A 16674-nucleotide genomic window follows, 5' to 3' on the forward strand; every position below is an offset into this window, starting at 1 on the left:
TGACCCTCACTCTGTTACCTGTTAATACTGCCTGGAATACACAGTCACTACGCTTCACAGTGACAACTTGATAAGGCACTATACCAAATGCAAGGATTACTATTTATTATTTTTCCAAAGCAAAGTGCTTTGTGATGCCTTCACTGACATGAAAGACGTGATATCAAATGTTAGAATAATAATTATTATTAGTACTAAAGCTTCACTATGAGTTAGGATACAATTCCCTGTGAAGAAAGATTTTCGAGCCCTTTGTGTATTATTCTAAATCCTTGGCTGAGGATTTGCTGCAGGAAGAGAAAGCAGCTACACTAAAAATGAAAACACATCTATTGATATTGATAAATTTTTCTCTTGCCATGAAATGGAATGTTGGTATTGATGGGCAGTCATTAATGTCTGACCGTGGTATCTAGGGACAGGGCAAGCAGAGCTCCCGTAACACAGCATCCCAACCCAATGTAATGATGGGATCATTGGAGACAATGTAGAAGGTGTCAGCTTGTCTAAATCAGTCGCACTCTCATTTGTACGTCAGAAGGTTATACTCCAGGATTGGCACTCCAGTGCAGTATGGTGATGGAGGAGGGGAGGCTTCACTGTCGGAGATGGCATCCTTCAGGTAGTTGCTAAACCAAGTTCCCGTCTGCCTGTTAAAGATCCCACAACATTTAAAAAGAGAAGGTGGGGGGAGTTCTCTCCCGATGTCCTGGCCGATGCCCCCCCACCCCCACAGGCAATAGGTAATTTTGTTTCACTTCACGGCTGTTTGTGGGATATTGAAGTGAGCAAATTGTCTGCCTGCAAAATAGACAGTCATTACACTTTACAGTAAACCCTGTGAAGCGCTTTGAAACGTGCTTCCAATGTGAAAGAATATCAAATGTACATCATTGATACAAAATATAAAATTTATGGATTTTGATAATATTACCAATTGGCTGCGCGTTTCGCCCACAAAATACACAGTCACTCCACTTTACAATATATTTTATGAAGCGTTATGAAACATCTCAATGACCCGTGGTAAGGCACTATATCAAATGCAAGGGTTATTATTAAATATTTTTATTAACAAAAGAAACTTACTTTTTTTTCCCTCTGAATTTCGGAAGATGTGTGTGAGTGGAAAAAAAGCAATTGCTGGTTACAGAGGGATGTTTCATTCTCATGGGGAGGATTAAATCACACAGAGGAATTGATCAGTCGCCTTGTCTCACCCTGACAGGTGTGGCAGTGTGGGGGTAGTGTGGAGGTGCTGCCGTGCTCACGACTTGCTCACATCGAGAGAGCGCACAAACCCTACACTGAGGACCTCACCAAACACGTGCGCAGGAACGCGCTGAGAGTGGCCGAGGTGTGGATGGACGAGTTCAAAAGCCATGTTTACATGGCCTGGAACATTCCCAGAGAGGTGGGTATGTGGAAAATCCCCCCTCCCCCCCTCATCAATGGTCAGAATGACACCTATCAGTGACTAGACAAGCGCTCCGAGACGCTATCCTGGGTGAAGGGAGCTATATAAATGCAAGTTGGTCTTGTGGCTGCGCTTTGAGCCACTATACTCCAAAACTATGGAACTCTCTCCCCCTGTTCCTCGCCTTGCACTTTCCTTCCCCATCTTCAGGTCGTGCCTGAAGACCTTCCTCTTCGACTGTGTCTATGGTCACCTCCCCCCAGCTCGGCGTTAGGTTCCGCCATTGTCAAGTGCTCTGGGATGTGAAGGCCATTATATAATAGAAGTTGTTGTTGTTGTTATTGACCCAAATTTCCACCTAATCAAGATTATTTTGTCTTTACACTTTTTATTTTTGTGGAAAATTCTTCCATTTCTTCTTAATTTGGAAAAACTGTTTTGGTAAAGTCTGCAAAAAAAACTGCTTCCAAATTTTAAGACCAGATGAAAATATTTTCTACAATTAGCCACCAAGTCTTATATTTTGAAGGCGAAAACAGGTCTCGTAGGCTAAGACTAGGTGATATACTGGGGCCTCCTGTGTGGGCATTAGTCTTCGCCAACAAATGAGGGGTAATTGTTCCCGGGTCCTAGATTTACTAGATTTACTTTTTAAATATACCGTTTCAGAGCATTCAGAATGTGTCAAACTGATGAATTCTGCCTCAGTTGTGAGGATGCTTTTCTATAGTTCTTAGAAAAGAAACTTATATATTNAAAAAAAGAGCTTCAGAATTAAGATAGGTCAAGAATTCCCCAAATTCTGGATGATGTGAAGTGTTCACAAATAAAGTAAATCCATATTCATAGAATTGTACAGCACAGAAGGAAGCTATTCGGCGGATCGTGTTTGTGCTGTCTCTTTGAAAGAGTTACCAACTAGTCCCACTCCCCTGCTCTTACCCCAAACTAGTCCCATTACCCCACTCCCCCAAAGCCCTGCACATTTTTAATTTCCAAGATTCAGTCGTACCTCCTCCCCACACACTTCTGGTCGCAGCAAACATCCAGTCTGGCTCAGCCAATAGCTCTCAGCTCATTGAGCTAATATACAGGCAATTCACCTGCTGCCGAAATGTTACAAGCGTCTTGTTTTTTAAGCTTATAAATAGCAGCACTGAGGTCACTGTGCAGGCGATTTGCTTAGTTAATCATCCCCAAAAGACATCGGTGTGATTCCTCTGCCTCCACTTGAATAAAATGTTCAAGCATTTTCTTGCCTTGAGTGGAATTCAGTTCTTGAGTCCACAAAGGATACGTTGCTGGTCCATTTGTCATCTTGGAGTCGTGGTTGAGGTAGTTTTCAAACAAGTCCAGAGAGGTGGNAAAAAAGAAAGATTAAGAGAGAAATCAGGAGAGAATGGTTTTTGTTTCCCTTCTCATGGAATACTGAGAAGGGAGTTTCTCCCTCCTGGTGTACTGGCCAACAATTTCCCAAATACAATTGGTCATGGCTCTTTGTGGAACATTGCTGTACACAAATTGGCTGCCACATTCACCCACAAAATACAGTTCACAATAAAATTGGGTGAAGCTCAGCAATGTGATAAGGTGCTGTATGCCAAATGCAAAGATTATTATTATTATTATGACAATGCACATGTACATCGAATGAACTTCCACAGAGTGAGTGCTGCACCAACCAACTGACTCCCATAAAATCAAAGTACTGGATAAGTATGTGGTCTGGAACAGGGTCGAATTCAAGATCCTCACCCTCACCTACAAGGCCATTCACGGCCTTGCTCCCTCCTACCCCTCCGACTATCCCCCTACCTACCCGCCCGTACCCTCCGTTCCTCTGGCTCCGGTTTGCTCCACATCCCCCGCCCCAATCGCCCTACTATCGGTGGCCGGGCCTTCAGCCCCTAGGCTCTGGAACTCTATCCCCAGTGCCTTCGCCGCCTCCTCCTTTTCCTCCTTCAAGGCCGGTCTCAAGACCTTTCTCTTTGACCGTGCCTTCACCTCCCCTCTCGACTCTCTACCCCCTCCTCGCTCCCTCCCTTCCCTCCCCTCACCCTGACCATTTCCCCCTTGCTCGGGTCCTGACCCAACTGTATAGCGCCTTGGGACGTCCTCCCGATGTGAAAAGCGCTCAATAAATGGAATCTTGTTGTTGTTGTTGAAGATGGTAGGAATAAGTACAGAGCAATCATTCCATAGAGCACTCTCTTCCTTCCAGACTTCCCGGCCTCATCCCACTACAGAACTTGATTGTTCCTTAAATGAGTCCCAATGTCCGGGCCTCTACCACCCTTCTCAGCAATAATAATAATAATCCTTGCATTTGCTAAAGCGCCTTATCACATATTCAAAACATCTCAAAGTACTTCACAGAATATATTATAAAGTGAATTGACCATGTATTTTGTGGGCATGAATTTTGTCCATGAATCCAGTATCTCACCCTCTCCAACCCCCCAGATTGACCCCACGCTGTACCGATGTTGCTCTTGAACTACCTGAGCGGGTTAGGGGTAGACTCAGATGATTTCCATGGTAGCTTGGAAGTCTAGCATATTGCATGAGTTTGTGAATAAATGTTCATTTGGCTCCAACAACCACTTGCACTTATATAGCACCCTCCATCCAGGGCAGTGTCTCAGAGCATTTGGCTTCACACTGAGAAATGAGAGATTGGGAATGTGCAAGAGATTGATGTGGTTCTTGTGGAATAGTTCCAAGCTTAGTTTGCTAATACTGTGTGTGTGTGTGTGTGTGTGTATGTGTGTATGCGCGTACGTGTGTGCGTGTATGTATGTGTGTGTGTATGTGGGTGTGTGTGTGTGTGTTTATGTATGTATGTATGAATGTGCGTGTGTGTATGCGCGTGTGTATGTCCATGTGTGTGTGTGTTCATGTGTGTGTATCCATGTATTTTTGCGTGTGTATGTGTGTGTGTATGCGCGTGTATGTGTGTGTGTGTGTGGTTCTTCCTTTCACTCCAGAATTCAGGAATCGACATCGGGAACATTTCAGACAGGATAGCCCTTAGGCAGAAGCTGAACTGCAAAAGCTTCAAGTGGTACCTGCATAACGTTTATCCAGAGATGAGGATGTACACAGACACAGTGGCCTATGGCGTGGTAAGGGCAATCCGTCTATTACATGGCGTCCTTTCCAACTGCTCTCTGTTTGGGAGCCTGAGTTGTCAAACCCAACCTCCTGTTTAGAATGTTAACTCACTTGGACGCTCGATCCCTGGTTAGACACCTACAAAATATGTAACCTTAACTGCACTGAAATCAAATCCTTGTGAAGTTCTTTGAGTGGCCTCAACATTATAGACGCTACATCAAATGCTAATTATTATGATTGTTATCATTGTCCTACCTGATGTTGTGCAACACAAAGTTTTTTTTGTATTCCAGCTCAGAAATTCCATGAAAAGTGATTTGTGCCTTGATCAAGGGCCGGACATGGACAATATTCCCATTATGTATATTTGCCATGGAATGACACCGCAGGTAAGTGAGCAAAACAACAACGACAATTGCATTTGTACAGCTCCCTTCAAACAGAATATTGTCTCAGAGTGCTGCACAGCAGTGGGTTTGGACTAAGGGAGGAGGGGTGTGATCACAGGGACAAGTGAAGAGGTAGGTGTTTAGATGGGATTTAAAGATAGATCGGGATGGGGGGAAGTGGCAGGAAGTTCGTAGAGGTTAGCAGTGTAGAGGTTGATGGTGGGGGTTGAGGGGGCAATGGGTAGAAGGCAATGAGACTCTGTCGGAGATGAGTGAGGTTGGACTGTGTCATTTACCACCACCTTTTAGCCACATCATTGCAGGTGATTTACAGAAACGAGGGGCAGTATTTTGGGATCAATTAAAGGCTTTGTTAATGAATTAACATGGAGCAAGCACGGTAATTAGAAAAGGGAACGATTTAGATGAGGACATCGAAGTTAATATATCTAAATTCGCGGATGACACAAAACTAGGAGGAAGTGCCAACACAGAGAATGACATTAAAAAAATGCAGCGAGACATAGATAGGTTAGGTGATTGGGCAGGTAGGTGGCAGTTGAAGTATAATGCAGGGAAGTGCGAAGTCATCCACCTGGGTAGCAAAAACAGTAGAGTGGGTTATTTTTTAAAGGGGAGAGATTGGAATGGGTTAGCGTTCAGAGGGACTTGGGTGTCCTTGTACACCAATCACAGAAAGTTAGCCTGCAGGTGCAGCAGCAATTAGGAAGGCGAACGGTATGTTAGCATTCTTTATGAAAGGATTATAGTATAAGAGTAGGGAAGTATTGCTGCAACTGTATAGGGCCCTGGTGAGACCACACCTGGAATACTGTGCAGTTTTGGTCTCCTCATTTAAGGAAGGACGTACTTGCCTTGGAGGGGGTGCAGCGTAGATTTACTCGGTTAGTACCAGGGATGAAAGGGATGAGTTACGAGGATAGGCTGACCAAGTTGGGCCTATGTTCTTTAGAATATAGAAGAATTAGAGGGGATCTTATAGAAACCTATAAGATCATCAAAGGGCAATGATAGAGTAGATAGTGGGAGATGTTTCCCCGGTTGGAGAAACTAAAACCAGGGGTCACAACCTTAAAATCAGGGGCAGCCCTTTCGCACTGAGTTGAGGAAGAACTTCTTCATTCAAAGGGCAGTGAATGTATGGAACTCACTACCCCAAAGGGCTGTTGACGCTCAGTCCTTGAACCTATTCAAGACTGAGATAGATAGATTTCTTATTGCAAAAGGGATTAAGCGATATGGGGATAAGGCAGGGTCAGGTTATTTGCTGGAGTTAGATTAGAAGATCAGCCATGATTGAATGGCGGGGCAGGCTCGAAGGGCCGAATGGCCTACTCCTACATGTTATGTTATGGAAGAGGGGAGGGGGTGAGCTGCTACACAGGACAGGGGAGAGGGAGGGGGAGGGAATAGCCAGCTGATGTTGAATAAAATCTTCTTCAGAATGGCTCCATTATAAAATGGGAACTTTGTATCATTCTGCCTATGCATTTAGCATCAAATGCCACGTATTCTGATCCTTCCTTAAAATCTGACATGCAGTTGTCTGAGCAACTAACTCGTTGTGTTTCCTTAAACATGGCAGCAGTGTAACAAGGGTTAAATTAGCCTTTCATCGTGGCTGCACATTGCCAAAGGCCTTTATTCTCAGCCCTGCACAGCACTGCAAACAGGAGAATGTCATCGTGTAAGATTGGGGTCACACTGCTGTTGGTTGAGATGTAATCCAGAGCGAGGGAGGGGGGAGGGAGAAGGAATCTCTCTAAGATGCTGTTAAGAGTTTCAGCGATTGTGTAATGTGTCTTGATCCATTTTCGAGTGGTTCTGAGTTCTGACTCTCAGTTCTCAATACAAAAAGCATCTTGAGGCAATTTCATGACTTGTCAGGCTCCCAGGGAGCAGGTAGATAAGGGGAGATCGCAGACTGGGATCAGTAGTTAGAATGAGAAAATACTTTGCCAGAGCAGCTGACGGGCTTTATCTCACCGCCTTGTCTGACCTGGAATGTTTTCATCGAGGACAAAGGGAATTATTGTTGTTCGTTTGACTTTCAATCCTCGCTCATTGTTTTTTGCCTGTAATATCTCATGACAATAGGTACCAGGGGATATAGTTACATAAAGGATATATTGCCTGCAAAATACACAGTCTGTGTACTTTACAGTAATCCTGTGAAGCGCTTTGAGATGTCCTTTTGAGGTGAAAGGACACTATATCAAATGCAAGCATTATTACCATTATTAGTAGTAATAATTAGGTTTAGGTGAATATAGCACGAGCATGGTCTTGTAGGCCCAAAATGACCACCTTCTATGCTGGAATCTCAAAACGGGCTATTCCTAACGCATGTATGTATGTGTCAACCTGGTTCAGTTAGTAGCACTCTTGCCTCTGAGTCAGAGGCAAGATTTATAAAGCGCCTTGGGACATCCTCCCAACGTGAAAGGCACTTTATAAATATAATTTTGTTGTTGTTGTTGAGGTGGGTTCAAGCCCCACATCTGGATTTTGAGCCGATAGAATCCAGGGGAACACAGCTCTCGTTGTTGTGTTAGACGTGCTCTCCTTTGGATGAGATGTTAAACCAAAGTCCTGTCTGTTCCCTGTTCAACTGGACATTAAAGACCAAGTGGTGCTATCAAAAAGAGAAGAGAGTTTCTCCTGGAGTCCTGGCCAACAATGCCCCAGAAAACAAATTGTCATTCACTTCATGGCTCTTTGTGGGACATTGCTGTGCACAAATTGACTGATGTGTTCACCTGCAAACTACGTAGTCACTAGACTTCACAGAAACTTTGTGAAGTACTTTGGGATGTCATTGCCACTATACCAAATGCAAGGATAATTATTTTATTATTGTACAGAATTTCGGACGGAAATAGGCTATTTTTCCACCTCGCTAACCGTTTCAATTTCCCCCCAGAATCCTTTACTGAATTTGTCTCTCAATTATTATCTAATTCTCTTGGAAGGTAACATGAGCAAGCATTGAGCACAATGCTAATGGCCCCCATCTTTGTTATCCTCTTTGCCCTAATTATATACAGCCTGTTGGGTCTCGGCGCTGATGCTTTGGCTCACTTCATCTCCCATCTCCCACGGCAATAACCAAATGACAACACGCTGAAGAGCATCATCATTCTCCTGCACTATCCACCTGGGGCAATAATTAATGGGAATTGTAATTTGCTTTTCTTTTCAAATATTTTCCGCTAATTATAGTTCAGAGAATGTTTCCCTTGTCTCAGTTTTAAAGATTCCTTGGCTTTCAGACTAAGTTGTTGAACTGTCAGAAGAAACTCAATATTAACAGTCTTTTTTTTGTTCAGTCGGGTGTCTGGCACATGAAGAAACACTTCACCGTTGCTTTAGAGTCTCCAAACCAAGCTGAGATTTCCATACATCCCATCAGAACATGGAAATCCCAGTGATAGATTGCTGGAATGGAATGCTCAGTCTCTCCCTGGAGGGGTGCACCTTCTTAAATAATTTCGGAGAGTATTAGCTGGTTGGCTACCGGTCACTCACAGTGATACAGTGAGGTGGTGTAGACCATTGTCGAAGTCTGAACAATGTGTGTGTATGTTGATGGGGGTGGGGTGTAATGTGTGTGTGTGTGGGGTGGGTGGTAATGTGTGGGGGGGGTAATGTCTGTGTATGTATGTGGGGGTAATGTGTGTGTGGGGGATAATGTGTGTGCGTGGGGGGGCTAATATGTGTGCGTATGGAGGTGGGGGGATAACGTGTGTGTGTATGGGGGTGGGGGGGGAGTAATGTGTGTGTGGGGGAGGGTGGGGGGTAAGTGCATGACAAGGCAAGCCTCCATGTGAGATGCTCCACACCTAACAGCCCAGATAAGAAACGCTGCACGTCACCAAGTGTGGCTAATGAGCCTGAGTGACAGGTAGCCCCAGCGCCTTGAACACATTGGGAAACAGCTGTTCTGTCTTACGCTCAGGCTTGTGTACACAGCCCTGTTTCGCTGGCAAAGCTGTCAGTGCCAGATACAGGATGTAGCCCACTGAGGTTCGGGGACCAGAATTGTAACATTTTCCTCTGAGCAGGACCACAAAGGTCCTTTAAAGGCTTGATGATTCACCCAGATTCAGTCTGTTTTGCCTTATAAATTAAACCGCTCAGAATTGTGCAAAAATCAGCATCATTTTTTCCGCGATTGTTTAAAAAAAAACTGTCGATGCATGACTCTGACTCTGAGTTGGGAATTATCAGATCCGGAATCGGGAATCCAGCAAAATAGGGAGAGACTAACAGGTTATACCTCTGTGTCAGCCTGTCCTCAGCCTTATTTCAGGGACTTGGAGCTCACAGTCTAGGCTGACACTCCCAATGCAGTGATGAAGTGATTTAATGTTCCGAGATACTGCCCTGCGAGAAGGCTGCTACACAGATTCAAGTTGTTGTTATTTATCTAAAGGGCGGCACCTTCCCCAACACCGCACTGGAATGTGGTCAATTCCAAATGATGGGTTGGTGGCGCGGGTTGGAAGGCTATTAAAAGTGCGATGATTCAAACTGTTTTTCTCGGTCGTTTGCTTTACAGAACATTTACTACACGAACAATCAGCAGCTGCGGGTGGGCTTGCTGAGCCCCACTGTCGATGATGATGATAACAGGTGTCTAGTGGATGTGAACGGCAGGCCCAGGCTGATCGAGTGCAGTTATGCCAAAGCTAAGCGGATGAAGCTTTACTGGCATTTTACTCAGGTATTTCTCTCGCTCTCTCTTGAACATTTTTGCTGTTGGTATTAGTGGTATGATGAGCATCTGACACACTTTGAAAACCCAAATATCCAAACAGATTGAGGGCTCCACCTGTGTCCATCACCTGCACTTGAAATCTCACCTGTATCTGGAATGGAATGCACACTTTCTCCCTGGAGGGATACGCTCTGTTTACTTAATTATGGAGAGTATTGGGCACAGGTTGGTGAGAGCTAAGGTTTGGGGGACCTGAGAGTGTGCATTTATAATAATATAATAATAAGCCTTGCATTTGACACAGTGCCTTATGCCCCTGAGATGTCTCAAAGTGCTTCACAGAATATACTGTGTATTTTGAGGGTGAAACAGTCATGAAGTGAATGCATGGGTGGGAGGAGCTTCTGTCAAAAGGTGAAAAGTTTTACAACATTTGTACAGACACGGTTGCATTCTTTGATGCTGTGAACTTTCTTTTGACTCGTATGAGTTCCTTAGAAAACAAACATGGCAAACGATGGAGAAATGCGTCGTAAAAAACTAACGGCATTTCCACCCGAACTCTAAGGGATTTGGATTTTTTTAATGGTCTGTTTATAGTCTGTCTTGTAACTATGCATCCCGTAATCAGGCTGGATTGGCATGTTGGCAGCCTCTGGTCAAACAGCCTTTACGTTTAACATAAGCCAATTGTGGGGGGAAAACAAAACCTTGCCAATTGCAGACGGCATTTCAGTTGAGCATTTTGTTGGCTAAATACAGTTAGGAATCAATACAATGAACAATCATTGAATATTCAAGCCTCCAGACCGAAGAGGCTGTTGACACTAAGTAGAAGGCTGTTGAAAATGTTCAAAGGACCCGCGATATGCTGCTATTAAATGTTAATCCACAGGCTGAGGAGAACGCTTCCAGTGTATCTGTTTTAGACACCTCAAGGTACAGTTCTGGTCCAGAGCTTTAACACCTACAAAAATGGGTCGAGATGGAGAGTTCCCTCAGAGTCAATAACACGGGCTTCCAGATTTCTTGCTTGAAGATATAGCGCAACGTTGACTTTTTGACAGCCCTCGTTAAAGCTGCTCCCAATCTCAGCCACAGACAACAACAACAACAAATTACATTCATATAATAATAATAATCCTTGTATTTGATATAGCGCTTTTCACGTCAGGAGGACGTCCCAAAGCGCTTCACAGAACACACTGTAAAGTGAATTGACTGTATATTTGTGGGCGAACGCGGCAGCCAATTGCGCACAGCAATGTCCCACAAACAGTCGTAGATTGAAAATGACCAATTGAATAGATTGAAAACTCCCTTTAGTTTTTCATTGTTGACTGCCTGATCCTTTGTGAAGCACTGGCAAGGACAGCGTTAAACCGTGTGAATTCCTGTGTGAATCAGGGCAGGCATCGCCTTTGGAGCACTAGAGTCCTGTAGTGTAGTGGTTAGAGGACCTGGGCTCAATTCCCGAGCAGGGCGAAACATTAGGCAAGTTTACTTACTCCACATAACTCTTTTTACCCAGCAGCAAGTGGTTGTTAGTCGATTGGCAGATCGAATAATGTCTTCAAATAATAATAATAATAATTCAGTCCCTCAATCCATGACAACAACAACAACAAGATTCCATTTTTAGAGCGCCTTTCACGTCGGGAGGACGTCCCAAGGCGCTGGACAGTTGGGTCAGGACCCGAGCAGGGGGGAAATGGTCAGGGTGAGGGGAGGGAAGGAGCGAGGAGTAGAGAGTTGAGAGGAGAGCTGAAGGCTGAAGGTCAAAGAGAAAGGTCTTGAGACCGGCCTTGAAGGAGGAAAGGGAGGAGGTGGCGAAGGCACTGGGGGATAGAGTTCCAGAGCCTCGGGGCTGAGAGGCTGAAGGCCCGGCCACCGATAGTAGGGCGGTTGGGGCGGGGGATGTGGAGCAGACCGGAGCCAGAGAAACGGAGGGTACGGGCAGGTAGGTAGGGGGATAGTAGGTCGGAGAGGTAGGAGGGAGCGAGGCCATGAATGGCCTTGTAGATGAGGATGAGGATCTTGAAATCGATCCTCTGGGGGTAACTGCTTGTGCGACGCTGCTGTGCGCAATTGGCTGCCGTGTTTCATCCACAAGATATATAGTCAATTCACTTTACAATATACTTTGTGAAGCCCTTTCAGGGGTTTTGGACAAACAAACAGGATCTTGATCCTGCTCCTGACTCGGACTGCACTGGTACCAGTGACCACCTCTGCTTGTTTATTCTGTTGCTTCTCATCATTTTACTTTGCCCTTTAAGGCTCGAGTGCTTTAGTTCCCAGTGATCCTTCACCCAGTCTCGCCAGCCCACTGCCATGCAGAAAAATGCTAATGCAGGTGGGGCTCAAGAGCTTAAGTGTCCACCACTCTATTGATTGGGTATTAATAGTACAGACTGGAGCTCGGAACAAGAATTTTCAGGCTCTTTCAATCTAATGAGCAACGCTGGCACATGTAACAGTAACATGCGTATTGGCAGAGGGAACTGTCACTGTGGGAAAGAACTTTGTTACCGTGTGGTGGGCCGTTGTAACAATATAGAAAGGTCGTGAATACAGAGATTGTTCACCACCTTCTGAAAACACAGCCAGGTTGGTTTATGGCAGTCACGTTTCATTATGATGAAACGCATGGAGAAAGAACTAATTCACCTGTATTTCGCCTTCACATCCCCTCCCCGGGCCTCTGTCTCTGTGAATCCTAACTGTGGTTATCGAAGGAAATTATCAGAGCCGCTTCCTTAACAACGCTGTTCTTTCATTAGTCATTTGTGCCTCGGAAGGTGATGTCTGATGGTATTTCTAATCTCCTAAAGGATTTGAATGCAGGTCAGGCTCTCGGCTACTTTCTCTTCAGGATTTGCCTCGCAATGTAATCCAGCGCTGGGCTCAACCCGGTGTAAACCAGTGTAAGCATAAAGTTGGAGCTCCTTCTGACCAAACAGTACCCTGCATTTTGATCTTTGACATTTAGATTCAAATCTAAGGTTTTATATGTGAGGCAAGTGTTTTTATTGCTGATGCACAGTCACGTTTGTCAAGCGTATCTTTAAGGCGGACGCCAGGAAGTATTTCTTTACACAGAAGGTAATGAAAAGCTGGAGTGTATGCAGCGCAGAAGGCCATATGGCTCTGGCTTTCTCAAAGAGCATCATCGGTTTAGTGTAGCCAAGTTGGTAAAAAGCTGGATGATTGCAGGTGGAAATCCCTACCTAAGGCACAACTTGCATTTTGCATCCTCATTTAATGTGATAATTGCGGAAGGATAAGATCACAAGTGTCTTTTGGATGAAGAAACCCCTTCCTCCCATCTGATCTCATTCCTTCCGAAAACCCCAACACAGCATCGAGCTGCTTTTTAAATGAGTTTGTGGCCTCAACCAGACTTTCCTGACAATCTGTCCCTCTGCGCAAAGCAAAACCTCCGTGTGTCTATCCTGAAATTGCCCCTTTCAACTGTAAACCCATGTCCTATTATTCCACTGTCTTGGTGCATCTTAAACATATTCTTCTGATCAAATGGGTCCAAGGATCTTTCTTTCCAAGCTACTCTCATGGTACAATTGAATCTTTCGTCACCTCCTGGTGCTTGTCTAGAGCAACCTTACCAGAGCACACCAAGTCCTGACATCACGTGATGCTCTGATTCACCATTGGTGGTTGGGCCTTCAACCTTTCTGCCCCCACCCTCTAGAACGCCATCCCTGAAATCCTCCACCTCGACGCCTCCTTTGCCTCCTTTAAGGCCCGTCTCAAGATCTTCAACCGTGCCTTCGGCTACTCACCCACCCTCACCCTACAACCACCCTATCCTCCACCCCCCCAGCTCGGATGCAAACCCTTAACTGTCCAGAACCTTGGCACATCCTTCCAATATGAAAGGCGCTATGTAAATTAATTTGTTGTTCTTGTTGTTGATTGTTTTGCGCACTTTATTTTTTTTCCTCCAGAGAGGTTCGATACAGAACAAAAAATCAAAGAGGTGCCTAGAACTTCAACAAAGTGCTGACAATGAGTTTGGGTTCCAACTTCTGCTCGACAAGTGCACTGGCCAACGATGGACCATTTCAAATCTCCTGGAGACGGGATCTTCATAATGGACTTCCAGCACTTCGCAATCTCGGAAATTATTTTCATGGCTACCGTGTAGCATGTTGCAAACTCGTCTGGTGTAATGTTATGTTTATGTCTCAGGTTTGTGGGATAAAGAGAGCGATTTTTTTTGTACGTAAGGTTTATTAAGCTGTGTGTTTTTTTTATACAGAGAGCTATTGGCAGGAAAGATTGAATCAGAGTCAAAATAGGTCAAATATTTTCTATGTATAAATAGGCATAACTACAATACTATTTATAACATTCACCAGTAAAGGGTTAATGATGGAGCTGCCTAGAGATGTGCCAGTCAATGGGTTGACAGTGACTTGTCCACGACAAGGCTCCGCACAGGCACGATGTGCCAAATGGCTTTCTTCTGTGCTGTATAATTCAATGATAAACCCAATGCAATACAATTTACATTCACACATGGCGGGAGAATGTCTCGAAGTGTTTGACAGCACTGTTTGAGGGGGTTTGATTGTAAGGTTAAAGAGGTAAATTGTGAGACCGACACAATGTAGGAGTGGATGGAATTCGTGCCGGTGCAAAGAAAAAATCTGAATTAAGGTAAAAGCAGCACAGCACAGCTTTTGGGCACTACCTGCGTTGTCAGAAAGTAGTAATGAAATAAGGGGTCAGTTTGGGGCATTTTTTCAGTATTTACCACTTTAACAATCCTTGTTCCCCCACCCACCCCCACCAACCGCCCTGAGTTAAGAGAAAATTTGAGAAGAGGGAGAAGAGGGGTATGAGGGTTGGTCTACACCATGGGCTGGTTGAATTTTAATAACATGTTTCTGTGCAATACTACTCTGTAATTTACTGCACACACACATCGCTCACAACAGTGAAGGCTTTGAAGCTCCCAGGGGCAGGTGGCAGTTCTATGAATAAAAAAGCCATAACAAATGTGCACGAAGGAGCTGAGACCTCACCGTCTGTGCGGAGTCTGGACACCAGACGCCCAGTGCCGTTCACATCATTGAGAGCAGTGGTGAGAGGTTCAGGTGAAGAAAGTCCTTCAGCCCATTTGATCTCAACCCTTCAGAACACCCAGCTTATTATCACCCGCTAGTTAATCGATTGGCGGATCACTTTCTGGGGGTAATTATCCCTACAAGATAATAATAATGTGGTCACTCAATCCACGATTATTTGTGGGACGTTGCTGTGCCCAATTAGCTGCCACGTTTTGCCCACAAAACACACAGTCACTACGCTTTACAGTAAGTATAATCCTGTGAAGCACTTTGAGACGTGATAAGGCACTATATCAAATGCAAGGATTATTATTATCACATCATCGAGTTGTTTCTTAGCCAGCGCCTTGGGACGTCCTCCTGACGTGAAAGGCGCTTTATAAATGGAATCTTGTTGTTGTTGTTGTAGATGAGTCACAGCCTCAACCTGCTTTGGTTGCTAATTAATTATAACAATAATTACCCTTTGGGTAAGAAATACTTTCTGGTGTCTGTCCTGGCAACAGTAAGCCTGCGTCTTGTGCTGTTTGGCATGAACATCGGATGACTTGGACGGACCAAGGGTTGTGGAATCAGGCAGAAGGTCTCAGCAAATCTTAGGCAAACAACCATGCATGTGATGAGGAAGACCTTTGAGCGTTGAAGCATTAGATCGTGAGAAAATATAAAAGTCACAAGTATTTTTACACCGAGTTATTCTACACTTGTTACCAGTTTATTAATTTTCCCAACATTTTTAATTTTTTAATTATTTCAATCAGGAGTCAGTGAGAGACATCCTCACTCACTGACTCCTGATTCACTCCCTCCAAATAAATTAAGTTAAAATTCTGTGGGGCTTTAATGCTTGTTAAATGCCTTTGCTTATTACATTGGGGAGATGTATCTCTATGAGCTATTAATCAGACTGCAAATACACTCATACTTGAGAGCGAGTGCATTCATATTCACACTTGTCATTTTGTGGAAATTATGTGACACCATAATATGTAATCCGTACGTTTGATACAGCGACCCTCACTTTGTCAAAGCGTCTCAAAGCGCTTTGCAGGATTTACTGTGAAGTGTAGCGACTGTGTACTTGTAGGCAAACGTGCACAACAATGTCTGAGAAACAGCCATGAAGCGAGTGACCGATTCTATTTGGGGGATTGTTGGCTTGGACATCAGGAGGGAGAAACTCCCTTCTCTTTTCGAGTATTCTCAACAAAGCATTTGGTAATGGGAGAGGAAAAATAGGACTGGGGAGAACGAAATATATATTTGGAAATCAACATATAAAACGGTATAATAATAATAATGATTATAACATTTATTTTTCACCCCTTGTGGGCTCTGACTGACAGTTCACGCTCTATGTGGAGACCTTGAGAATTGATGTGAAGCGGAGGTTGGTGGCAGAAGATCAAGTGTTCGCAGTAAACAAAAGCACAGTTTGCAGAGTGGGGACCTAACCTGAACTAAATCTCTGTTGCTCTTTAGAACATCTTTTATCAGAATGTCTTCGGCTTGGTGTAACGACCAACCAACAATGATGGAGAAGAAGTTGGTTCTTTTAACAACCGTGGCTTCCAGATTAAAGCTGATGTTAAGAATTTGCCATCTTGCACACTGGGTGGAGTTTCGTGTCACAGGTCACCATTATCACCTTTGTTCCCTTGTCTGGATCCTTTGCGTGCTTAGCTCGAGTTAAAAACAAATACAATAATGTTGGTTGTTTTGACACAGGAATATATTGATGCAGCAGCTTAGGCTTGCACTTCATGTCGGTGCTCCACAGAGATTATAAAACCAAGTCTCCAGCCTCATCCACTTGCTTTTTGATGGCATCTGAACCATTTATTTGACCAGAGCCTTAAAGCTCACATCCATTATCTATCCATTGTGCGACTTCACATCTCGTATCTTGTCAAA

General features: G+C 44.3%; 1 protein-coding gene across 1 annotated transcript in view; it reads left to right on the forward strand.

Annotated features, from left to right (window-relative positions):
• Nucleotides 1-13914, forward strand: part of LOC103175071 (polypeptide N-acetylgalactosaminyltransferase 18) — a 43626-nt gene extending 29712 nt beyond the window's left edge. Inside the window, exons 8-12 of the mRNA XM_007887833.2 lie at nucleotides 1229-1414; nucleotides 4405-4542; nucleotides 4828-4923; nucleotides 9506-9670; nucleotides 13633-13914. Coding sequence (XP_007886024.1) covers nucleotides 1229-1414; nucleotides 4405-4542; nucleotides 4828-4923; nucleotides 9506-9670; nucleotides 13633-13779 — 732 coding nt within the window. The 3' untranslated portion in view covers nucleotides 13780-13914. The remainder of the gene's footprint in view (nucleotides 1-1228; nucleotides 1415-4404; nucleotides 4543-4827; nucleotides 4924-9505; nucleotides 9671-13632) is intronic.
• Nucleotides 13915-16674: the final 2760 nt, after the last annotated feature.

This window comes from Callorhinchus milii, unplaced genomic scaffold (assembly GCF_018977255.1).
Source record: "Callorhinchus milii isolate IMCB2004 unplaced genomic scaffold, IMCB_Cmil_1.0 Scaffold17, whole genome shotgun sequence".
Taxonomy (NCBI): Eukaryota; Metazoa; Chordata; class Chondrichthyes; order Chimaeriformes; family Callorhinchidae; genus Callorhinchus; species Callorhinchus milii.